The sequence below is a fragment of the Nematostella vectensis genome, chromosome 7, assembly GCF_932526225.1.
Source record: "Nematostella vectensis chromosome 7, jaNemVect1.1, whole genome shotgun sequence".
Lineage (NCBI taxonomy): Eukaryota > Metazoa > Cnidaria > Anthozoa > Actiniaria > Edwardsiidae > Nematostella > Nematostella vectensis.
Window position 1 is genome coordinate 11,891,033 of NC_064040.1, and position 26,346 is coordinate 11,917,378.

The 26,346-nt window shown below is 40.4% G+C and overlaps 2 protein-coding genes and 1 long non-coding RNA gene across 5 annotated transcripts; 2 read left to right on the forward strand and 1 right to left on the reverse strand.

Annotated features, from left to right (window-relative positions):
* Positions 1–39: 39 nt before the first annotated feature.
* On the forward strand, positions 40–19,610 carry LOC5504792. Of its 3 annotated transcripts, XM_048730625.1 has the most exons (33): positions 43–243; positions 367–505; positions 821–889; positions 2,516–2,590; positions 2,903–2,977; positions 3,184–3,294; positions 3,600–3,771; positions 4,217–4,337; positions 4,973–5,184; positions 5,964–6,287; positions 6,785–6,858; positions 6,962–7,091; positions 7,616–7,659; positions 8,683–8,820; positions 8,953–9,075; positions 9,619–9,671; positions 9,768–9,823; positions 11,450–11,529; positions 11,810–11,872; positions 12,063–12,119; positions 12,454–12,514; positions 12,595–12,645; positions 13,257–13,327; positions 13,447–13,623; positions 15,262–15,354; positions 15,719–15,755; positions 16,044–16,126; positions 16,362–16,435; positions 17,084–17,135; positions 18,136–18,222; positions 18,340–18,431; positions 19,097–19,140; positions 19,449–19,610. In XM_048730625.1, the coding sequence occupies exons 2-32, from the start codon at positions 368–370 to the stop codon at positions 19,128–19,130; spliced, it is 3,027 nt and encodes a 1,008-aa protein (XP_048586582.1). In that variant the 5' UTR covers positions 43–243; position 367; the 3' UTR covers positions 19,131–19,140; positions 19,449–19,610. The 3 variants fall into 3 exon arrangements, with proteins under 3 accessions (XP_048586583.1, XP_048586582.1, XP_048586584.1); XM_048730626.1 differs by lacking the exon at positions 19,097–19,140 and having other exon boundaries at positions 40–243; XM_048730627.1 differs by lacking the exons at positions 43–243; positions 367–505 and having other exon boundaries at positions 2,500–2,590.
* On the reverse strand, positions 2,010–20,737 carry LOC125568393. The gene is made up of 5 exons (XR_007312333.1): positions 20,431–20,737; positions 8,726–8,812; positions 6,725–6,811; positions 6,303–6,365; positions 2,010–2,450 (listed from the first exon to the last, which is right to left on the reverse strand). It is a non-coding gene; the product is annotated as an uncharacterized LOC125568393 (long non-coding RNA).
* A 459-nt stretch (positions 20,738–21,196) lies between these two features.
* On the forward strand, positions 21,197–25,853 carry LOC5504786 (calmodulin). Its single transcript, XM_001625630.3, has 6 exons — positions 21,197–21,324; positions 21,761–21,791; positions 23,020–23,163; positions 23,720–23,814; positions 24,848–24,995; positions 25,456–25,853. Exons 1-6 carry the CDS (start codon positions 21,322–21,324, stop codon positions 25,494–25,496), a joined length of 462 nt encoding a protein of 153 aa, XP_001625680.1. The 5' UTR covers positions 21,197–21,321; the 3' UTR covers positions 25,497–25,853.
* Positions 25,854–26,346: the final 493 nt, after the last annotated feature.

Here is a 26,346-nt window from a genome sequence, read left to right on the forward strand (position 1 = left end):
GTTTTGGATGAAATCATAAAATGTTATAGGTAACTGAATCATCTTCTATTGATCATATTAGCTATATTGGGCTATTGAAAAAGAATGGAAATAGAAATGCAAAAGATATTTCCTTTTTCGGTGTAAGTCCGGGAGCCCTGTGGTAAGATCCTCTCGTCGCCCTAGCGACAGAAAGAACAAGATGGCCGCTGCCATTAGCACCAATAAACATTTGATTGCTGCATTATAACGCCTCACTGAAAGGTAGCATAATATATTTGACTGTAACACACCATACTAGTTTTTCACGCGGTATGCTAGTCTCCTTGACTTTGAACAATGGAACAGCATCTTTATTCGAAGGTTTTTCATCGCTTGTTTTCGTAGCATGGCATCTTCGCCGTTGGCTGATCGCGCATCGCGTGTTTCGGGAAGGCGATCAATTGCACGTGAAGAACGAAGTCCAACAAGTTACAAACCAGCGAGAGATCGGGCGAAGCGTTCACAAGCGCTTATTGAGGAACAGGTCAGATTATGAAGAATACAGTTCTCAACAAAAACGGCAAAAAATAAAATGCACGGGTTACCATTATTCCAATTTGGGATGTAAATTTACTTACTTAGTTGCTTACTTACTTACTTATATAAGCTTAAGTAATTTCAACTTGCATATGGTGTCATACGTATAACAACATTGGATACATAGGAAAATATTCAAAAGTTTCTGATAAGTATTAGGTATTTTTTGAAAGAGATAATTTTGTAATATCTAGGAGAATACTTTGCCTTTCAAGGAAAACCCTTTTAATTCACAAAGGTGTACTTATGATTGACTGTACAGGTCCTGCTCGTCAGAGACACACAGGAAGCTCTAAAGAAAGCCTTGGAGACATTAGAAACAGATGCAACTGTAAGTTAATCTTTTGACTATAGTACATTTAGAGCAGTGCTTTTTATGCAAGCTTACAAAGAGCTGGTCCAGACCTGGGACTCTCTTTGCGCTCAACATTCTGGCTCGCGTGAAAGAGGGTCCAGTATTTATTGCATGCGCATGTGCGAAAATACACCACATATATGTGGTGTGGCCTGGTTGCTTAGTTCAAGATGGCTGCGAAAGGGACAAGCGAGGGTTTATTTCAGAAATAATAAGCTGATTTTGGACGTGGGTAAATACTTGATTGTCAATCTTTTCTGAGAACAAGACAGATGATAATTAGAGTCTGGAAAATATATCAATCAAAGAGCTTTTCCGTTTTCATTATTTTCACGCGCGCGCTTTAGGCAATAGCGCCTTTTTAAACGAGCGCACACTTTTTTGGCATTTTTATAGTAAAAAAAACCAAGCAGTTCGCTGATATTCCTTCACATGCACAAAACATTCTTTTTAACTTAGCGATGATCGATTTTCGGAGCTCTGCACTCGACAAGGTCTAGCGGGGATCAACCCTCCTTAGGCACGTCCATTATTGTGCGCGCTCGTATTTCAACTTTTGCCGTGAAGATCGCTAATTGGCACGTGTTCGCACATGCGCATGCAATAAATACTGGACCCTTTTTCACGCGAGCCAGAATGTCGAGCGCAAAGTGAGTCCCAGGTCTGGACTAACATAGTGCCTTCTAGTCCCAAATTCTATTCATTTCAAGCCAATATGTTTTTGCAGGTTCTATACAATACAATATTATTTATCAGGTGCAGTGGACAGGGGGGAGAAGGGTGATGCTTGCAAACCCCCCCTCTTTCTATTCTTCTCTATTTTCTTTTGTTTGTATATTTTTTTAGGGGGGATGTCTTTTTTTGCCATCAACATGCGATTTTCACATGTACATACCAAATTAGTGTTACAAGCATCACAAGCGTTACATGTATAAATCATATGCTTGATAAAAGAAAATATGATACAATTTTTAAATGTTTGTATTCATTTTTATCTGCACTCTATGTCAAACCCAGGTACCACCCTTTGAAACCACGACCCTTGCAACCCTCCTCACCACGCTACCCCCTCCCCCTCCCCCTCCCCCTCCCGTCACTTCCGCTTCCCCCTTTTTGGGACCACTCTTCCTCCCCTGTTTATTTATAGAAGGTTACCTCTTTCAAGTTTTGTAACTAGTAGTCCCTAACTAATGTTATGCACCTCAAGATGTGTTCTTCTGTTCTCTGTCTGTCTGTTTAGCCATTAATCTATTCACCCATGCAACTGATCTTCTGTGTGTCAATTTAGCCATCCATCCATTCACCAATCCATCTGTTTATCTGTGTTCTTGTCCATAATTGCCTGACCCCCTTTTCTATCTGTCTTACTCCACTGCAGTAAAACCTTGCTAACTAGAACTCTGTATCTCAAACACTGCTGCTAATTTAAACATGATTCCAACTTCCCTTGAGACTATCATTCAGTTATGTCTAATCTGATAACTCAAACTCTGCAGCTAACTTTTATTTTGACAGGTTTCCACTGCTCTTCTCTTTTCTGTTAATAGAAAGATAAGGTATATTTCTGATGACATAACCTCAATCAGGGTGAGTTTGTTTTAGGGTGATCATGAGCGGAGTGAAGAGCAACTTCAATCTCTACTTAACAAGAGCAAAGAGTTGATTGTTATGGTCCAGGTTAGTTAGATAAATTATTATTATGGCAGACATTTATTATTAAGGTAATTGTCACTCTCACCTTTGTGCATTTAAAACATTTTTTATGACTTTGCAATAGCTTTTTTTATTTTGTGGTGTTTCTCATAGATGTGACCGTGCAAATCGAAAGCTTGAAATGAAAAAAACATTTAAATTTCCATGTTAACTGTTTTGAATTACTCCCAAAGCATACTTTAAACTTGTCTGTTTTTTTAGGGGGAGAGGGGGGTAGGAGAGCTGTCAACATGCTTTTTTTGTGCTGACATTTTTTATGGTTATTCGTGTTTTCAGGTGTTGATGAAGATCAGGAATGAGCTAGCTTATGCAAGACTTGATCTGGAGAAAGCTGTCAAGTATGAAATTGGGGTATGTCACAGCCAATTTGCTACTCCCACTGTATTTTATCTTACATTTTGTTTAACATAGAGAATTTCCATTCGTTTTTGTATAAAATGTGATTCAAACACTTTCCTGGATACAGTATTACTAATTTTAACATCTTTGTTCAGATCAATCTTTAAAAGTGTGCAAAACATTTCTTTGATGCTTATTTATAAGTAAATTCATTATAGATTGAGCCTGCAAAGAAGAGGGTAAAATGGTTACAGCAGAGATTGGAGAAAGTTCTTTCTAGTGCCCGATTGTTTTGTCAGTCAGCTAATTTGCAGTCTTCTCGATCCCAGGTACAGTAAGCCAAAGACACTACAATGCCAAAAAAATGTCCATGTGTATCTGTATGAGGAGGCTGTAATACGAGCATGGAGCTTACAAGCATGGAGCTTAAAACAAGTCCAACAAATAGTTCAGAATGTGTCTTCCATTTTTAGATAGTTAGAAAGAGTGACTTGTTGGTGCTAAAAAAACAGTTGCCCTTTCATTTCTGGGTAGTGTTGAGAGGGGCCTCAATCTGGGCACTAAAAAAGAGTATTTAATGATATACTTTTTATTGTTTTTATTTTTCCATATTTTTTTTTTCATTTATCTTCAGAGGCAAACCAAGTCCAAATTTTCCAGAGACCAAGCATCAGACCAATTATTGGACAGACTCAGTGAAAGCCAGCATCAGAGATTGTTTATTACAGAAACACCAGATAGATTTGGCAACCAGAGGGATGTAGACGTCATCAATGACTTTAACAGGATGGTTCTAGAATCCCTAAGTAAGATTAACTGTTTTTGTCACTGACTAACCAAAGACAGTACAACTACAAACCCAAACAGCTCTCTGACCCAAAATATGTAGACATAACATCCTCTGAATTGTGGCTTGAGATGAGTAGTGTGTGTATGTTGGGGTAGGTGAAGAAAGACGGTTCAAATGACAGACTGTTCTTGACATATTAATGTGGCCGGCATCAATTAAAAAGGAATGCTTATCCCAAAATTCATGCATTTTTTTAAAGCGCTCCCATGCAATCATTATTTGCACATTTTCTCTAATTCTTTTAAATTCTTGCAGGAGTGGCTGCTAAGCAGACAAGCAGGGTCATGCTTGTGTCTCCTATATTTTCTTTGTGTGTCTGTTTATGCCCCTCCCCCAATATTTCTATACCTACTACGCTCTATGCTCTGTAATGGGGTTTGATTTTATTTTGCTTTTTTCAGGTCAAGAATCTATTGAGTTTAATAAGACACCAATCTCTCAACCTGATGCAAGTATGCACAAGACAAGAGAAAAGATAGCAGGATCTCCAACCAGTCAAAAAATGACTGACAAGCATAAAGGGTACGTTATGAAGGGAACTAAAAGACTAAATAAAAAAATGCCAACACTAGTCATAATCTCACACAAAGTGGGATAATTACTGTGTAGGACCACTCTTTCCAAGCCTTATGCCTCAATAGGGCACTTGCGCCAAGGTATCATGTGACCTTTCAGGTGGTAAATTCAACACAGAAATGACTATGCCCGTCTTGCCAGAGAACAATGGAAAAAAATCTTTAAATGTAAAAACACCCTTTTCTGAGAAAAAAATTTCTGGCTTTATTTGTAAGCGCTAAATAGGTAAGTTGCTTTTTGTTACTTTTTTTGCTGCTACTAAAAGCTAGCCTGCTTGCAGGCGGTACTCGGTTATCATCGCGGAAAACCCTCTCCGTTCGATGATCAGGCGCCATATTGTATTCTAAGGCGTACGGTTCGCCCCCAGGAACCGTGCGGCTTAGAATACAATATAGCACCCGATCATCGAACGGAGAGGGTTTTCCGCGATGATAACCGATTTTCCGCGATGATAACCGAGTACTGCCTGCAAGCAGGCTAACTAAAAGCCTGAGCATGTGCTAGTTTGTCACCCAAGAAGTCACGTGATCTCTAAGCACAAGTCCCCAATCATACATTAATACTATAAGCTAATGCTACAGGAAGAAAAAAACAAAGCGTCGTAGTGACCCCGCCCCTGTCTCAAGCCCCTCCCTGGCGGGACTGAAGCAGATACCAGCACCACAGGAAGATCTGTATGATGGTGGGGGTGACACCACACCTGAACCCCTGTCTGATGCTGAAGACGACCACAGGGAGACAGCTTCAGTGATCAGCTCAGTACAACTTGATGAGGGCCTGGGTCTCACTACTGGTGAGTGCCTATTGCACAGTACCAGTACTAAGTGTGATGGTACAGTAAGTAAGCAAGAGTCACAGCTTGTTTTTATTTCTTTGTCGATACACCACACGCACCGATCGTGTAGTACACTCAGAGTTTTACACGCAAAATCCGTGCATGCACTACACTCAAACTACACTCAAAAAACACGCAAAAAACGTGTGTGACGCTGTTTAGTCTGTACTGTATTATTCTAAGTGGTGTAGATTTCTTTTTGAATACAGCATTCTACATTTACAGTAGACAAGTGATCTGCTATTCTCAACACAAAAAAAAGGTGTGCATGATGTGGATATTAGATCAAAATCTTTTTTTCCAATACAGAATACAACTCATGCAATTATGGACCGACAAATTTAATCCTCAAAATACAAACAATACTAGCTTTAGAACAATTACCGTTTCATGTGGTGGTGAAAAATTAGGTTCAAGGGAAATCAAACTTAGTTCGAGTTAGCAGGGAATTCGAGTTAGCCGAGTTCTAGTTAGCAGGTTCTACCGTAACTACAGAAGTTGTAGAAACTGTAGAAAAACATGGGGCTGTTTGGGGGTTATGAAATCAGAGATAATATAGATAGTTTGGTTTGTTATTTGTACACCTCTGTTAAAACAATTTTCATTGAAGTTTGATCCTTTATGTATCTCTTTATTGGTGCAATAGAGAGACTTCAGGTGAGGGGTTGTGATATAGTATTGAATGTGAACAATGGGCAGACGTGCACATGTGGTAAGGATGTATATGTGTTCTTTAGCATCAGTGACCTCCTCAACTGACAGTCAAACAGACCAAACTACAATGACAACTCCAAGAAAGATACTTGAGTGGGAAAGAGAGAACCAGGATAGAACTCATGATAGAGAAGCAAAGGGTTCCCCAGGAGGGGTGAGACAACAGGCTACGGGTTCTTCTGACAAAGAAGAGGACCTGCAAATGGATACCCATGGGGGGGAGGAAGAGGAGGACTACTGGGAAATGGACCATCATCGCTTTCAGTGGTCTGAGTACATGCAGAATCTGGACCCACGTTCCTGGCATGCCCTAGGACTGGCTATGCAGGATACCTTCCTTGTAAAAGGTGTGCTGGACTTACCTTTCTAGTCTTGGAATTCATAAGTGTGTTGGAATTCCCAAGGTTTGTTAAGGTTATGGGTTTCTTTAAGACCACATGACGCCATGGAACACAGAGAGAAAAAGAAAATGTCAATGCATACATTTACAGTATAGTTGAATTCATTGTTGCACAAGAGAGGGGAATTTAAAATCCATTTCTCATCTGAGAAGGTCAAATGATTTATGATGCGACAGTGAAAACATGAAAGCCATCGATTGGTAATGATGGTTGATTGACTACGCGCTATTCCCAAACGAGACAAGGATTTTGGATTCACTGAGGTTGCGCAACGAGCAACAACAAAATTTACAATAATACATCTAAAGGATATTACTTATGCACAAATGCTCTATGCTACCTATATGCTGCCTATGACCTTTCATACCGGTTTTTAAATTCACCTCTCAAGCAGTCCAAATGAATACTGTATCTCATAACTTTTTGCATGGTGGTTTGTGTAGAGCGACCCCCGTTCCAGTCTGACCTTCCTTGGAGAGAAAAGCCCATGAAAGTCAACAGTGTCATTGATGTACATGTGAGTATAACTATGAGCCATTGCAGATATAATATTTTGCAATGTAGTTTGCAAAGTGCAATGACTATCTATATGCATGTTCTTATATGTGTTATTTGTTTAGAAAATTGCACTGGATAAGCTGCTTGTACGACTTCACCGCATGTATGACATGATAGGCCAAGCAACCCAGTTCACTGTCGACCCCCTGCCACAAGACGAGAAGCTAGAAGTGACTATGGGAAGGCATGATGGTAAGCCACATGATAAGATGGCATGACAGTAAGTCACATGATAAGATGGCATGACAGTAAGTCACATGATAAGATGGCATGACAGTAAGTCACATGATAAGATGACATGACAGTAAGCCACATGATAAGATGGCATGACAGTAAGTCACATGATAAGATGGCATGACAGTAAGTCACATGATAAGATGGCATGACAGTAAGTCACGTGATAAGATGGCATGACAGTAAGTCACATGATAAGATGGCATGACAGTAAGTCACATGATAAGATGGCATGACAGTAAGTCACATGATAAGATGGCATGACAGTAAGTCACATGATAAGATAGCATGACAGTAAGTCACATGATAAGATGGCATGACAGTAAGTCACATGATAAGATTGTGTGACAATAAGTCATGTGATAAGATGGCGTGACAGTAAGTCACATTAAAAGATGGTGTGACAGGAAGTCACATGATAAGATGGTGTGAAAGTAACTCATGAGATAGTCTGATAACCACTATCACTGTACGTTCTTCAGGAAGTGGTCCCCCTAGTGATGGCAAGATACTCACTGGATACTTGGTAAGTAAATGCAAATAATAAGATAAATCTATTTTAAACTAGATTTGTCAGTGTTTCACATAGAACTGTCTTGCTTTTGGATTATGTTCAGGGAATGGTAGTCTTCGAGAACACATCCAAAAGGACTGATTTTTCAAGTATTCCTGTTCTGTTCTTTTCTGTTTCTGATCAGTTGCTGGGTACCCTACTCATTGAATGTTTTTACTGTCTGTTTTAGTGGTTTTTATATATTTCTGCTAAATGGAACTACATTTCTGCTGAATGGAGCTACATTTCTGCTAAATAGAGCTATGTTTTTTGCTAAATGGAGCTATATTTCTGCTAAACGGAGCTATATTTCTGCTAAATGGAGCTATATTTCTGATAAATGGAGCTATATTTCTGATAGATGGAGCTATATTTATGACAAATGGAGCTATATTTCTAATAAATGGAGCTATATCTCTGCTAAATGGAGCTATATTTCTGATAAATGGAGCTATATTTCTGATAAATGGAGCTATATTTCTGCTAAATGGAGCTATATTTCTGATAGATGGAGCTATATTTCTGACAAATGGAGCTATATTTCTAATAAATGGAGCTATATCTCTGCTAAATGGAGCTATATTTCTGATAAATGGAGCTATATTTCTGATAAATGGAGCTATATTTCTGCTAAATGAAGCTATATTTCTGATAGATGGAGCTATATTTCTGACAAATGGAGCTATATTTCTAATAAATGGAGCTATATTTCTGATAAATGGAGCTATATTTCTGATAAATGGAGCTATATTTCTGATAAATGGAGCTATATTTCTGCTAAATGGAGCTATATTTCTGATAAATGGAGCTATATTTCTGATAAATGGAGCTATATTTCTGCTAAATGGAGCTATATTTCTGCTAAATGGAGCTATATTTCTGCTAAATGGAGCTATATTTCTGATAAATGGAGCTATATTTCTGATAAATGGAGCTATATTTCTGCTAAATGGAGCTATATTTCTGCTAAATGGAGCTATATTTCTCTAATTGTAGACTGCACTTGACAGCAAGCCTGTATCACGTGACCAACCCTTACCACCAATTCCTAGCACGGCCAATCAGAAGAACATGTCACTCATAGAGCGTTATCCACTGACAACTAATGCGAGCATGACGAGAATTGCTAGAAAGGTAAGAAAACACCATCGTTATTGGGTCAATCTAAGACAAATAAATTGTTAACACCATTTTGTAGACTGTACTGTTAATGGTAGAGAATATGAGTCGTTTGGTAAAACCCATAAAACGTGTTCCAATTTTCAGTGCTCTGATAAGATGTACCCACGCAACTCAGGGAACTGGTGCGAGGATGTAAGCGCTGGTCGTGATATACCCCGGATTGTGACGTCAAAACCAATCCTTCTGAAGAGGACTAGCAATATACAGGTACCATGTGATTAGTCACACCCTCATTCCCCAACATAGGGTGACGATGTGTCTATAGTAGAAGGGTGCTTCTCCAGGAAAACAGCTACAGTAAAACATGGCGAAGGGGTGTTAGAGCAAAAAATTTAATGACCCCCAAAAAATCCGAAAATAGAAACCCCCCTCCCCACCCACCCCCCCCCCCCCCAAACAAATATTATAATTATAATAATAGACAAGCTTTCCAAAGAAAGAAAAAATCAAAACCAAAAAAAGTATGGATACCCCTGTCATGCTTATACTTGAGTAATCCCCTCTATTTTCCTGTTCTTTGTTACATTTGATCGCTGATAACTTGCATCATCAATGGAATTCATTAATAGTGTATGGGAGATTGTCATTCAACATCTTCACCTCCTGCCTATTATATATTTTTTGTTCTTAAGTCCCCCGAGGGTGCCCCCTTTTGGAAAATCCTGTCCCCCCACCTTTTAAGAAATCCTGGATAATTCCCCTAAGAAGTATGTATTCTCATGATGTATATCATGTATTTTCTGCTATCAGCCTCGATACCTCGGCAAGAAAACGCCTCTCCCAAGCCCGACCTGGACAGAGCGGTATGATTAGGATCTGTTTCAGTGTGCTTCAGTTATGGTATTTGTGTGTTACCCATAGAACATGGATTTTAACTTTTATTTACTTTGCTCTCTCAGCAACGAGAACGTCTGGAAACCTGTTATGGTGAAGCGGATAATTGGAGCGATGAAAAGTAAGTTGTCATCATGATCATCTTTTATCATCTCCACCATTTCCATCTTTTATTAACGTCATGTATCAGTTTTATAACAGTGCAACGCACACTACAGTGGCCACCTTGACAGTAGTGTAAAGTAAGCCAATAAGGATGTTAGAAACGAGTTATCGGATATGACGCACGCTACCGTGGTCACCTTGACAGTAGTGTAAAGTAAGCCAATAAGGATGTTAGAAACGTGTTATCGGATATGACCCGCGCTACAGTGGCCACCTTGACAGTAGTGTAAAGTAAGCCAATAAGGATGCTAGAAACGAGTTATCTGATATTTGACCCACGCTACCGTGGTCACCTTGACAGTTTTGTGAAGTAAGCCAATAAGGATGTTAGAAACGAGTTATCTGATATTTGACCCACGCTACCGTGGTCACCTTGACAATTTTGTGAAGTAAGCCAATAAGGATGTTAGAAACGAGTTATCGGATATGACGCACGCTACCGTGGTCACCTTGACAGTTTTGTGAAGTAAGCCAATAAGGATGTTAGAAACGTGTTATCTGATACGACGCACGCTACCCTAGTCACCTTGACAGTTTTGTGAAGAAATCCAATAAGGATGTGAGAAATATGTTATCTGATACGACGCACGCTACCGTGGCCACCTTAACAGTTTTGTTAAGTAAACCAATAAAGATGCGAGAAACGTTTTATCTGAAGTAACGCACGCTACCGTGGCCACCTTGACAGTTTGGTGATGTAAACCAATCACTAGCCAACCAGCGAAGGTAAAGAAATTCTTCAGTGAAAATAAGAGCGGAATCTTCCTAGTTTTAAAGTCCATCTCAAATATGTGATCTCGCATGCTATTTGGCTGAATTTCCTAAAACTTTTTCTTGGTGGCCACGTTAACGTGTCGCATTATACACACACCTATTTCACAAAAGGTTGTCAGTGCAAATGGAAAATGGCTTATGCGTACTAATTATTCGTAAAATTAAAGGTGTTAAAAAAAGTCCAGCAATGTCAGAGCCAAGCATTGGTAACCTTTAATGGATAATTGTTTTGATTTATCCATATTCTTCGAGACGCATGGTTGCTTTTGGTTGTAGAACTGCCATTTGCCAATCGCCATTTTCCCTGACAACTTTTATTGAAATAGGCGTATATTAGAGGATGAGCTTTTTTCTATCGAATCAAAATGTCCCTGTGCACATAGAGCCAACCTTGTTCAGTCATACAAGGGTCTCCATCAGAAAAAGGAAATTTTGGTAAACTCTACCCGTGTGATCCCAAAAAAGATAGCATTGATTGGCCTAGCAATGCTGGCACTGTTTGCTTGTGGCTTTAAAGCCGCATTGTCACCAGTTTACTTCCGGTCGATTACGTAAGAATCTCAGATGTTTTTTAACGGAAAACACGAAAAAATATTTCAAAATATAGAAAGCAGTGTGTCTATTGGAAGTTTCTTTGATGATGTGACTGCTAATTTAGAGCGGATGGCCTGTTAAATATTTCGGATTCGAATAGATTCTTTTATCTTTTAACGGTTGAGGTTTCCGTCGGACCGGAAGTAAACTGGTGACAATGCGGCTGTAAGTAAACGCTGTAAGCAGCTCCTCGATATTGCTTATTGTTCACCAGTGATGGAGTCAGAGAGGTCACGTGAAAAACTGCAGTCGGGCTACGTGGATGAAGATGGACCAAAGTGGAGACGGATTCAGGTGCTCATTTTACTGTTCACCAAATTTTAAGTTCCTGTAGGAAAGCATGCCCCAGGCCCTAACGCAAAGCGTCTTAATACAATCTTGGTTTAAATCAACGTTGCTTGCCACTTGCCACTGGATTTCTTTTGTCTTGAGCCCACCTCCCCTCCCCCCCCCCCTCCCTCATTATAGTGCGTGGTTGTCTTTCCAAGCTGTCTTGTGAATCTTTGCGGTGTTCTAAATAAGTGATGTCTTATTATGCGGTCTAACTCGAACTGTCTTTGGCTGATTGCTTCAGGTTCTTTTGGGGGAGGAAGGGCTGCTATCAGCGAACCCCACTATTGTCATGGAAGCTGCCAAGGTGAGATATCGTACTTCCTTTAGAAAATATGATAGAATAGATGAGTTTTAGTTAAGCCTGTAAATTCGTTTTCAATTGTCCATTGTTATGATTTTTGTCACAATGGAAAGCAAGATTTTGTAGGCAAACTAACTCGCTGCACCTTCTTGTGGGTATCATCGTGCAGAATGTATCGCTTTCTTTTCCCTAGTGTCTTGGGCTACTTCAGTGCAGACACCCAGATATTCTCACGGCTCTCCAAGATTCAGTAAGTTCCAGCCAATGCATATTCTCCTAGCAAAACTACCATATGCTTGTTTCTAGCGTATTTTGCGGGCGCTCACCAACAGTCTAATGGCCAGAAAGTTGCAAAAGCTAGATCATCATACAGTATTTACTCGCTTTGTTAAAAAGCGTTTGATTTCTTACCTCCTTATATTGCCTTATATGGCGTAGTTTTGCAGGGGCTCACCAACGGTCTTACTGGCCGAACATTGCATTAGCGAGATCATCATGCTTTCTCTCTGTGTTCGAATTTGATTTCTAATCCCCTTATGTGATGCTGTCATTGCTTTTTTCTGATGCATTCCTACAATTCCCAGCTCACTTCTAATACCGATGCGCGTGTTTGCTACGAAGCCAGCAAGTCCTTGATTTTGCTAGGTAGGACAATGACATCAGCATACCTTAGCCAATCGTGGCTCATATAGCCCACTCAATCATGTATGTTGCTATGGTTACAGGTACATGGAGCCCACATGCCATGCGTGTTGTCATGGAAAACATCCGAAAAGGTGGGTGACCTCCTTATTAGGGACCTTAAGCAAGGAGGATGACGAAGACTAGGACAATGAAATCGAATATGATGCGTCCGCGTTTGGAGATAAATTCCAATTTAATTGCAATGGAATAATATAGTCAGAGAGGTCAGAGACAGATAAAAATAAATTAACATCCTCGATTACCCTGGTCTCAAACGTGAAAGAACAGACTCGCGACACGGATTAAGTGAACTGATAGAAACAAACAGGAAGGAAGCTCTGCTAGCAGGGTATCCTCAATTGACCGTGAAAATTGGAGTTTTTATGTGGTTTGGGGTAAAACGGCTATAATCAGTTATTAAAACTGATTGCATTATCACGTCTTTTATTGAATCCGCATTCAATTCTATTGTGCTCTGCCGTCATCGTCCACATTGCCATCGTCGTTGCCTAAGTCCCTATTTATCCCCCAAATATGCATAAATAAAAGGTTAAGTATTTTCATAGCGCAAATTAACATTTCAAGACAAGATAGGAGCACTTTACATGTTACTTTATGTTACTATGTTGTTGTTATGTTACTTTAATTATCAGTATAGATACACTAACGCTTTTTCTATTTGTCTTTTGCTCTTGTTTTCTAGGTAACAGAGACGTGGTTTCTGAGCTGCTGCTAACGATGACCAAAGCTCGTAACATACCGTTCGTGGATAAGGTAAGTATTATTCAATACTACCATCAATGATACACTCAACATTACATGTGTTTCATGCCTAGGCTGAGCTTTGAGTTCTTTCGGTAAATTTAGGGTTAAGCTTTGACTTATACTTATAGCACACGCCAGAGTTTGAAGCCATGGTTAGCCTTCTGGTCTACCTTATTCGCCACAAGCCATTCGAGATGGCATTCAATGCAGCCATCAGCTTGGGTAGGCTGTGTGTAGTGGAGCCGCACGCCAAAGCCTTTCTGATCAAGAAGCTACCAACACTGCTCCCTCAAGAGAAGAGTGAGGTGAGCTATATTTAACCTCCACGGTCCCTCCCACCAGTAACCCCACCATCAGCACAGCTCCTTCATACCAACCAACCATACTACTGCCATCTCTCCTCCTACCAACCACCCATACTACTGTCATAACTCCCCTGCCCACAACCCATACTACTGCCATCTCTCCTCCTACCAACCACCCATACTACTGCCATCTCTCCTCCTACCAACCACCCATACTACTGTCGTAACTCCCCTACCCACAACCTACCAACCATACTACAACTCTACCCACCATCACCCCTACTACTGCCATCACTCCTACAAAACACCAATACTACAACTTCTCCCACTACTACCTCTACCACTGCCATCACTCTTTTCACCAACCACCCCTCAGACTACAACTCCACCCGCCATTATCCCTACTACTGCCTTACCCTAGCTACCAACCATCCATACTACAACTCCACCCGCCACTATCCCTACTACTGCCTTACCCTAGCTACCAACCATCCATACTACAGCTCCACCCGCCATTATCCCTACTACTGCCTTACCCTAGCTACCAACCATCCATACTACAACTCCACCCGCCATTATCCCTACTACTGCCTTACCCTAGCTACCAACCATCCATACTACAACTCCACCCGCCATTATCCCTACTACTGCCTTACCCTAGCTACCAACCATCCATACTACAACTCCACCCGCCATTATCCCTACTACTGCCTTACCCTAGCTACCAACCATCCATACTACAACTCCACCCGCCATTATCCCTACTACTGCCTTACCCTAGCTACCAACCATCCATACTACAACTCCACCCGCCATTATCCCTACTACTGCCTTACCCTAGCTACCAACCATCCATACTACAACTCCACCCGCCACTACCCCTGCTACTGCCTTACCCTTGCTGCCAACCATCCATACTACAACTCCACCCGCCACTATCCCTACTACTGCCTTACCCTAGCTGCCAACCATCCATACTACAACTCCACCCGCCATTATCCCCACTACTGCCTTACCCTAGCTGCCAACCATCCATACTACAACTCCACCCGCCATTATCTCTGCTACTGCCTTACCCTAGCTGCCAACCATCCATACTACAACTCCACCCGCCATTATCCCTACTACTGCCTTACCTTAGCTACTAACCATCCATACTACAACTTCACCCACCATTATCCCTACTACTGCCTTACCCTAGCTACCAACCATCCATACTACAACTCCACCCGCCATTATCCCTACTACTACCTTACCCTAGCTGCCAACCATCCATACTACAACTCCACCCGCCATTATCCCTACTACTGCCTTACCTTAGCTACTAACCATCCATACTACAACTTCACCCACCATTATCCCCACTACTGCCTTACCCTAGCTACCAACCATCCATACTACAACTCCACCCGCCACCATCCCTACTACTGCCTTACCCTAGCTACCAACCATCCATACTACAACTCCACCCGCCACCATCCCTACTACTGCGTTACCCTAGCTACCAACCATCCATACTACAACTCCACCCGCCACCATCCCAACTTCTGCCATCACAGGCAACCGTCCCAAGTCGTTAGGAAACCGGTTGTCTCATAAATGAATGCAGTTTACCAATACTTTTTCTGTTGTTCATAGGCGCTTTATGTACTCATCAAGCAGTTCAACTGCAAGGACCATGTTGTGCTGGACGCGTTATTGCAACAGATGTCTTCCTCGTACAATTGGAAGGTAGACTTGTATACATAGTATCACTGATTAACATACACGATGACGTACCCAAATTGTGCAAATCATAATAGAGTGCAAAATAGGTTGGACTATAATAGGAACTGATGTGCTAATGCTGTACCTGATTTATAGACCGTTTTCACTATGTTGTTTTCAATAGCTTTGTCTGTAAACTCCACTTTGTACGACATTTTACATAGCTATGGCTCGCCCGGCATTTTGGGTGCGCGCGCAATATTGTGAAAACTGTCTATTCCTGCAAATTTGTCCTTCACACAGTTATATATAGTTATATATCCATAAAAACAAGTGCATATTAATATGTCAATATTAAGAAAGGTAACTCTCTTAAATATTTTTTCAGCATCGGCTAGAAGCCGCAGAACTTCTCATCTTTATTGGTAAGATTTGTGAATAAAGATTATTTTGTATATCGAGACAATTGTTATGCATTGAACATAATATATTGCACAACATATACAGTGCTCGGCTTTTGGCTCTCAAATTAAGAGCGAAAACTATAACAAATGATATGATATACAAGATACAAAGCTATTATGAAATGTGAATTTTTTTATAACTCGGAAAAAGTCGGTAGCGAGAACTTCCCTCCTGCCCCCCCCCCTCCCCCCCTTGGGGCAGAGAGAGCATTTAATACACCGGAAGCTAATTTTCATGTTTTTCCAAAGGGTCACGTGACGTATTCAAGGTGATGTCAGAAGACGAGGTTTTTGACGTGCTTGAGAAACTGCTATGGGACCACGCCAATAAGGTATGTCACACAATAGGTGTCACCTGTCACGCAAGCTGCACGTCACTCGTCAGGCAAAATACATTGACATCCACACAAGTCACACATCACTTGTAATGCAAGCGCATCTCGTCACGCAAGCTGCACGCCACTGGTAATGCACTCTCAACGTGCTTCACACAATCTACTTGTCACGCAAGGCGTGCATAACCCTATACAATCGAGGTTTAACACAAGTTGTTTTCTCTTATTCCAGGAGCTGAGGCTAAAGATCTCTGAGGCGCTCGCAGCGATGGGACTTAGGCAACGAGCATGCGCACTAGCATTAAGGTGCTTAAGGATTTTATACTTTCATTTTATATGATACTTCGACACTAGGGCCTTAAGTAACGTGGATGATGACGGCAGAAAAAAAGCACATGAAAATGCGTTCTTTGTGGTACTTTTCAGCTGTTTTTCACCAAACTGTGACACGAAAACTCATAGTTTTACGTTGTATCGAGGATGCGGTCGTTTGCCCTGTAAAATCATCTAACTGCTTTCTCTAGTGTAGAAATAATTTCCCTTGTCTTTTACATATGTTTCTGATAATAGTCTTTCTATTATTCATTTACTTAGTTCATTTACTTATAGCGCAAAGCACGAAGGCATTTTTTTCGGTCTTGTTGTCGCAGCTGTCGTCGTCGTTTTTTCTTAAGCTCCCTACTATCATCATAATTATCTTATAAACAACTCCATCATTATCATCATCATTGCATTTTCATTATCATTAGCAACTTATCGACAACTCCATCATCATTATCATTATCATCACTTTCTCATTATCATCATCATAATCTCATCAACAATTCCATCATCATCATCACCCTGTAATTGTCATCATTATCATCATCACCATCATCGCCAAGCATGATTCACTCATTTCATCCAATCATTCAATCGGCATAACAGTCATTTACAAAATTTGCTACACTTCAGACGACTAGAAGACCCCAAAGAAGAAGTCAGAGGCAGAGCGGTTATATCACTGGTGGGTATGCCGATTCGTACGAGTTGAATAATTCCTATACGTGCCCACACATAAAGTTGACACCCTCTATTAAGCGACCGCTTCTAGGTCCGGAAGTATAAGTCACTTGCAGCAGAGTACCCTTGTCAGTCACACCTCTGTTATTGTTTTAATTTATTAATTGGAAGTCGCATAATGTGCTTTTAAGATTTAAAAATCTCGAAATAACCATCTAAATATAAAGTTTTATATATTGTTTACCTAATTCAATCGAAAATATCGCATTGGCTTCCCCAAATCCTCCGATGGAAATGGATGTTTTTATCAGGCTTGGTACTTTGCTAGGATGACAAAATAACGGCTTACATAGGCTGTTAAAACACTAGGCCTTTATGCAGTACTTGCGTGATTGATTTTTATTTTAAATATTTAAAACTCTCATCATTTTTAGGAATACTTTCCCTATATTATTTGATGCTTTGTAAATAGAAATTGAGCTGTTCTAGTTGTAAGATGTAAGATTGTTTGAAATCCACCGTGTTTTAAGCGAATTTATTAGGGTTAAATAGCCTACGAACGCGTCTCGGATCTGTGAAAATTCTTTTAAGCCCTACATCTTTTTTATGCCCCCCCCCCTATCTAAACACCACCCTTCCCCCTCTATTTAGCTCCCATTCCCTCCCCTAAGTAAGTAATAAGTGATTCTTGCTTGGGTTAGATTAACAAATTACACCAAATGTCATTGTTAGTGCAGAGACAAGCTTTATATACACTAGTTTATTGTACATGAAACTGCCAAAACACCAAGTATCATAAACGGTAAAAGAGATGTGATATCAGCTTAGAAAGTTGCAACTTTTTTTTGCTTACTCTGAAAGTGAGGTATATTTTCGTGGATAAGAGTTTGAATATTTTGTCTCTTACTAAAGGGCCACCCAAAATGCATGCTGGTTAGGATACGATGCCCCCTTTAAAACAGTAATCAGCCTCTATTTTAAAGGATATATATTTTACTCAACAGGCAACACTAGGGATGAAGGGCACAAAAGAGATGAAGGCGCTTCTCGATTTACTCGAACTCGATACAAGCGTCTACGTCAGAATTCAGGTACCAACCACCCTAAAATGGGTTACCTGTGCTTTCCTAACACAGGGATCCTAGAGGATTGGCCTTTTTTGTTGTTGTTTTGTTCATGTTTGATGTGTATTACCTGGTTGTTTACAGGTTGTACGGGCCTTTAGTCATCTGGGATGGAATGATCCAAGAATTATCCGCAGTTTGAGAGAGCGTGAACGAGGGGAAGGGACGCTAGCGATGTAAGTCTCTAAATAACTTAAGAGGAGAGGGGACCTAGCAATGACAAATTAACTACAGGGAGGAGGGGACCCCTAGTTATGAAGAGACATTAGGTGGGGATGGGACCCTAGCCATGTAAGTGACAAAATAACAGAAGGGGGAAGAAGACCCCAGCAATGACAAATTAACTACAGGGGGAGGGGACCCTAGCAATGTAAGTGATAAGGTAACAGAAGCGGGATGGAGACACTAGCAATGACAAAGTAACTACAGGGGGAGGGGACCCTAGCAATGTAAGTGATAAGGTAACAGAAGCGGGATGGAGACACTAGCAATGACAAAGTAACTACAGGGGGAGGGGACCCTAGCAATGACAAAGTAACTACAGGGGGAGGGGACCCTAGCAATGACAAAGTAACTACAGAGGGGAGGGGACCCTAGCAATGACAAAGTAACTACAGAGGGGAGGGGACCCTAGCAATGAAAAAGTAACTACAGGGGGAGGGGACCCTAGCAATGACAAAGTAACTACAGGGGGAGGGGACCCTAGCAATAACAAAGTAACTACAGAGGGGAGGGGACCCTAGTCATGTAAGACATGACAGATGCCCCAAGGCGATGTATACTTTAAGACCTACTTGTCTGTCCGTCTGATATTTTAATTGTAATCTTTTACTATTTTCAGTGAGGCAGAAAGGGCTCTTGCCCTACTAACATAGGAAAGGGGATGTAAGCATGTTTTCCTCTTAAAATCCTTATTCCTTAGTATTTTGGTCGAATAAAAACACAATATGTTTGAAAATTCATATTGTGTCGTATAAGATACAAACTCAAGCCAGTTTCTTGTGAGATCGGTTATATTTGTTTTTTTACTAGTTATTTGCGGGTTAGATTAATATCGATAGAGATACAGATACAGACAGTCGTATTTTGAGAACGAGATTTTTTTTTATTGTGAGCGATTTTATTATTTATTTTTTCAACCACTCGTTATTTATTTGTTTATGTATTTATCTATCTATTGTTGTTATTTTTAGGTAGCATATCTATAAGACGCGAGGAATTAGTGCATGACTCTCCACACTCTTCTGCCTGCCTAATATTTTGTAAATAAAAGGAAAGTTGTTTTAAGTGAAAGTTTTCCATCATGTTCTCGTAATCTATGAACGCTAACAGGGATAATAAAAAAAGTCATTTAAGAGTGTGGTTTTATTTTAGCGTTAATCAACAATTTGATAGTTAGTAGTAATGCTGGACAGCTTCCAAACCGCCAAGGCCATTATCATTAAAAAAAAAAACTCAAATTCCTATCGTACTAATGTATTATATTTCGCCCTGTACCATCTGTATCGTAACCCGCAGTGCTCCATGGGTAGCTTAATGACTGAATCCTGGTATCTAAAAGCTATGCGAATGTTCACAAGAACAAGCACAATAATTCTTCAGCTTTTGGATTTGTTTTATTTCCGCCTTTATCTGTTTATTTATTTGATACCCATGAAGCACTGCGGGTTGCAGCACATTGGTTATTCGAGAGCAACCTTATTTGAATAAGATGTATCATTTTCATGATCTGGTTCGTTACGGCTTCGTTTGTGCTGAGCCCTAGCCTGGAGGCAGTTCAATTCCATTATTTTATTTGGCACTTTTCATCTTTGATTCTTTGATTTTATTTGGCACTTTTTCATCTTTGATTTTATTTGGCACTTTTTCATCTTTGATTCACATTTATATTGAAAAACAGCTTGTATTCAATTCATATTCCTATTCGTAATATGTAATAATAGCAAGCAGACCCATCCACCCCTCCCCCAATTACACACGTACACTTTGTGCTGAAGTACAATACACCTGTTTGGCTTATCCCGGGAGTTTCAGAGGATAAGGTGCAGACATTTGATTTAAAGCAATTGGATATCAAAGATAGTCCAAATAGAATAGAAAAAATGGTGATTATCCAATAAGATGAGCTTAAGTATGCAAGACTGGATCCGGGTGGGCTATCAGATGGGTACCCACCTCTTAGTTGATGAATTTCTGGTGCATTCTTTCCATCATTTACCCCTCGTCATGCCCAATTTCGTTTTGCTAGCCTTGTTACGTCTATAGGATGTGACCCAACGCTGTCTGTTTCGTGTAAAATATGCTCACACGTGAGAGTTCTTTAAAATCGCTTTTTCTATCTTACACTGTTGTGATTTAACCCCGTCTCTGTGAGTTTAAGAATACAGTTTTATAACATGATCAAGTAGTGGATAAGATCTTTGAGATAGCGTTCAGTCGGATGTTAATGGATGGTTAGACGACTTATTACATCTGTGCTAGGTGTTCGCGTCAAATCTCAACATATTTTTATTATTAACTAATCTGTTTCAGTCCACAAATGCAAAAGAAAATACCTATACAATCTTTCAAGCATTTTCACACATCAAACGTGTTTTTATTTTGTTGTCAACTTTTGTTATCAGTGTCTTACTACACGCACAAATCAATGTGCCAGCTAAAATAGCTTTATCCGAGCCTTAGAGGTCTAAGAAAAATATGAGGGAATAAGATGAAACAACAGTTCTCTAATACAAAAAAATCTACAAGCTTAATATGCGTGATTGTAAGATTCCTTGGAACAGAACAGTTGTAATGTGGTCTAACTGCTTTAATAATAGATCGATGACGTCACGCGAACTTCAACCTTACGAAATCCGTTTTTTGTAAAATTTGATGCGAGGTATTTATACTTTGTGACGCAAGCTTAGATGTGATTGGTCAAAAAAGGCGATAATTTAATTGGTTTACATTGAAAAGCGATTATTTGTGCAAATAGTGTGAGGTGTTACAAGTTTGCTGCTGTGAACACTCCTCTCTTTCTCCTCGTGTTCTTTATCCGAACCAGTAAACAAGATAACATACAAAATGGTAAGCTCTAATTATGGTTTTACGTCTCATTATTACATTACTTTTACTAGTATAAAGCTAGGTTTCATTTTTTGGGCGACAGTCTTTTGAGCGCGTATCCTCTAAGCTTTTTGGTATCAAAAAAAACAAATCAACTTAAGAACACTCTAACGTGAAAGCATACTCAATTAATACCTACTTGTGCTTCCTAAGGGGGGGCCTAAACCATTCGCAATTCTTATTTTCTCAATTGGTTCTCGTCTAGAAATAGCTGGTATCCTAATATTACAAGATAAGATAAATCTTTTCGTTCAGAGTGTCTTAAGTGATGGAAAGGAATTTTGAATTAATCTATTAAAAATAGATTCTATGTAATTCGCCCTTTAATGACAAAGAGGCTGTCATAAAAAAACTTGATTTTTGTAAGAAGTATTCACTGCATCTTTTTCTTCTCTAGGCTGCTGACTTAACAGAGGAGGAAATTGCAGGTACAATTTACACTGCCCGTTGTAACAGCAATAATAAAATTCGATCGCTTAAGCAATGTGCCTGAATAGAAAATCCTTATCTTTAAATCATAGCACAAGGTGAGAATTCGTCTGTCTTCATAGTACGGGTTTTTACAATTTTTATTTTAAAACCACTATTGTAGTTCGAAAAACTTGCAGTTATACATAACAGTTGTCCGAACTGTTAAAGTAAAACGAGCGATTGACTAAAGGCCTTTTAAATAGACGGAAAAGAAATTTTAACCTTTAAAGGTGAGGTTGCACGTTTATGGTAATGGTCTCTAATCATAAAACGAGCATATATTCCTCACTTCTGAGTCGTGACGATCATTGAGTGTTATTAGGGCAGGGGTCTTTTCTGGGTTTCTATCATAGAGTAGTTGTTGGTATTCATTGAAAGCGGTCAAGTGATAAAGGTGTTCACATGGTATGCCTAATTACTACAAATTGACGTTGGTGTAAAAAAGATAGAGGTGTCGTTATATTGTGAAATTTTCGATAAAAATAAGTTCTTTATCTCGAAATATATCTCTTGGTAAATTAAGTTATCAAATCTGTTCTCTCTGGCTGTATACGATTGCCTAAAAAGAACGTCACAATAACAGTTAAGGATGCGGGAGGAACAGTGATAGGAGTTGTGGTGATGCGAAGATGATTGCAATTATGATGATGATGTTACTGCAGAGGATGATGATGATGAAGATGATAATGATGCAGATGATGATGATGATAATGATGATGCGGATGATGATGATGACGACGTCGACGACGACGATGATGATGATGATGATGATGATGGTGATGATGATGATTGCGGATTATGATGATGATGATTCTGCAGATTATAAACATAATGATGCAGATGATGCTGCGGATGATTTTAATTATGTTGCTGCGTTGCGCTGCGGTTGATGATAACGGTGTCCCAGCGGATGATGATGTTGCTTCTTCGGGTGATGACGAAGATGATGATGATGATGATGATGATGATGATGATGATGATGATGATGATGGTGGTGGTGGTGGTGGTGATGATGATGATGATGATGATGACAACGATGATGATGATGGTGGTGGTGGTGGTGGTGGTGGTGATGATGATGATGATAAGTGTGCTGATGATGTTGACGATGGTAATTAAGGACATTGATGATGTAACTGTTGTCCTTTACAAAATCGAAAAACTCTAAGCTTTGTTTTTATCAAGAATACAAGGAAGCGTTCTCGCTGTTCGACAAGGATGGTGATGGCACGGTCACGACAGCGGAATTGGGGACAGTCATGAGGAACCTGGGGCAGAACCCTACAGATGAGGAGATTCGAGAAATGATCAAAGAGGTGGACGAAGATGGTACGCCCAACCTCCTATTCCCCCTGCCCTTTTATTCCCAGTTCTATCCCCTTTTCCCCTTTATTTCCCCTTCCCCCTTAATTCCCCTTCCCCTTTATTGCCTTTTTTACCTTTTATTGCCTCCTTCCCCTAATTGCCTTTTTCTTTATTGCTCTCTTTCCCTTTATTGCCCCCTCCCTTTGATTGCTTCTTCCCTCTTTCCCCTTTATTGCCTCTTCCCTTTTATTGCCTCCTTCCCCTAATTGCCTTTTTCTTTATTGCTCCCTTTCCCTTTATTGCTCCCTCCCTTTGATTGCTTCTTCCCTCTTTCCCCTTTATTGCCTCTTCCCTTTTATCGCCTTCTTCCCCTAATTGCCTTTTTCTTTATTGCTCCCTTTCCCTATATTACCTTATCCCCCTTTATTACTTCTTCCCCTTCTCCCCATCACATTCACACGTGGACACCCATCCACTCTTCACATCCCACAAAGACAAGCTTTTTTCTTGGATAAGGTATAGCATTCCTTTGATTCCTAAAATCCTTTAGTAATCTTTAAATATCGATCTCATCCTTCAGGCAGCGGCTCTATCGGTTTTGAGGAGTTCTTACAACTCATGTCCAAAAAGACAAAAGGGAAGTCGTATGAGGACGAGCTCATGGCCGCATTCCAGGTACGGAACATGACATCGCTTCTACTCACTGCGGCTTGTTTATATCACCACTACCGCCGACGGTGGTGCGCGCAGTGCTCCATGGGTGATCTACGAAGAAATCGTTGAAAGATGCGCGCAGTGTTGTCGTATAATGTGCGTCAGTGCTTGTCATATAATGTACGTCAGTGCTTATCATATAATGTGCGCAGTACTTGTCGTATAATGTGCGCAGTGCTCGTTGGATGATCTACGAAGAAATCGTTGAAAGATGCGCGTAGTGCTTGTCATATAATGTGCGTCAGTGCTTGTCATATAATGTGCGTCAGTGCTTGTCATATAATGTGCTTGTCATATAATGTGCGTCAGTGCTTGTCATATAATGTGCGTCAGTGCTTGTCATATAATGTGCACAGTACTTGTCGTATAATGTGCACAGTGCTCGTTGGATGATCTACGAAGAAATCGTTAAAAGATGCGCGCAGTGCTTGTCATATAATGTGCGTCAGTGCTTGTCATATAATGTGCGTCAGTGCTTGTCATATAATGTACGTCAGTGCTTGTCATATAATGTGCGCAGTACTTGTCGTATAATGTGCGCAGTGCTCGTTGGATGATCTACGAAGAAATCGTTGAAAGATGCGCGCAGTGCTTGTCATATAATGTGCGTCAGTGCTTGTCATATAATGTGCGCAGTACTTGTCGTATAATGTGCACAGTGCTCGTTGGAAGATCTACGAAGAAATCGCTGAAAGATGCGCGCAGTGCTTGTCATATTATGTGCGTCAGTGCTTGTCATATAATGTGCGTCAGTGCTTGTCATATAATGTGCGCAGTACTTGTCGTATAATGTGCGCAATGCTCGTTGGATGATCTACGAAGAAATCGTTGAAAGATGCTCGCAGTGCTTGTCATATAATGTGCGTCAGTGCTTTTCGTATAATGTGCGCAATGCTCGTTGGGTGATTTTTTTTTGTGAGATATGCGCGCAGTGATCACAATAGGTGACGCAGCAGAGTGTAGCACAGGTATGATCACTCGTTGTGATCTGCAGATCTTCGACAAGGACGGTAATGGCAGCATCACAGTCACGGAATTAAAGGAGGTGCTGGACAGCCTGGGCGAGAAGCTATCGGAGGATGAGGTCGGCGAGATGATCAAGGAGGCCGACAGTGACGGCGACGGAACCGTCAACATCGAAGGTGAAAGCACTGTCTTAAAAACTTTGGATACCGACTCGCATGGCACTCTTAGATATTGTGTAGTTCCAGAAAATATCCATCCCCCCCCCCCATTGAGGGGATTGAAAATTCCGGGGGGGGGGGTCAAACGCCCAGGAATTTCCAGAGGGGAGGGGGGGTAAAATGCCAATTTTCCTTTACAGTTACTGTATTTATTTTTTTCCAGGGGGTTGGAAATTCCAGAGGGTTGAGGGGTCATACCTCCGCCCCCTTCCATGGGGGGTATGGATATTTTCTAGAACTACACATTAGAAACTTTGATATTTTAAATAAATTGTGCCGTTTGAATATAAACTTAAATAGCTATTCCTATGTTTCTTACAAACAGACTGTTGTATTTTCAAATATAGACATCAAGGGGAAAAAAACAGGCTGATCAACATTCTTAAAAACTTATGATGTTTGCCATTTATCCCTTCAGAATTCATCAAGATGATGGTTGCAATAACAGGAGGGAAGTAGACTAGCTGTCTCGACCTCCAACCTGTCTATATGTATAAGCCTTGAGGCTCATTATTACCTTTGGAAGATCGTAAAGTCCAGGAAGTGTTAAAGGACGCACCTTGATATATAACGCGCTGTTAGTCAGCACACGAAAGCATTCACACAGGTTCTCTGTAGCATTGGAATGAGCGACTTAAGACACTTATCATTCTTACATGGCACTAGAGATGTCAGATGTTGACGAAAATATGCTTGTAGATGTTAACTTCAATGCACAGTTTTTCCATCTGAAGGGAGTTTATATAATATTTGTAATTGCTTATATTACCGATAAAAAGCTGAATAGGTGTCAAAATAAATTCTGATATACGGGTATTCTTGTTGTGCGCCTTTTTATGTAAAATAAGTATTTTATTTAGCGTAAATGCCAGCCTCTTCTGCAGACATCTCGAGTGCTTTTATATGCTTTTCAGTCCTTTTATTACTTGGGCTTCCTGTGGCACTACTCTAGGAGACAGGGGACTAAGGCCGAGTTAAACCGGAGCCGGAAAGGGGAGGGGTCACTTCCTCCCTCCTATGTCCCCGCTCTTTCATGCTCACCCCACAGAAATCCCGAAATAAAAAAAGCCCTTTTCCAAATAAGGCCAAAACACTCGAGGCGCCTGTGGAGGATAATACATCTGCTCGAGAATCCATTCGCGTGAGCAGTGTTTTTGGTCTCAGTTTTTCTTTAGCGTAAACACTGCGTCCGTTCGTATGTCGTCTGAATACTTTATTAAGTTTGATACACATTAACTTTTAATGATATCTGAAAATGCGATAAAATATTTCAAAATTGTAATTAAGCAGTGTTTTTATAGGGAGCATC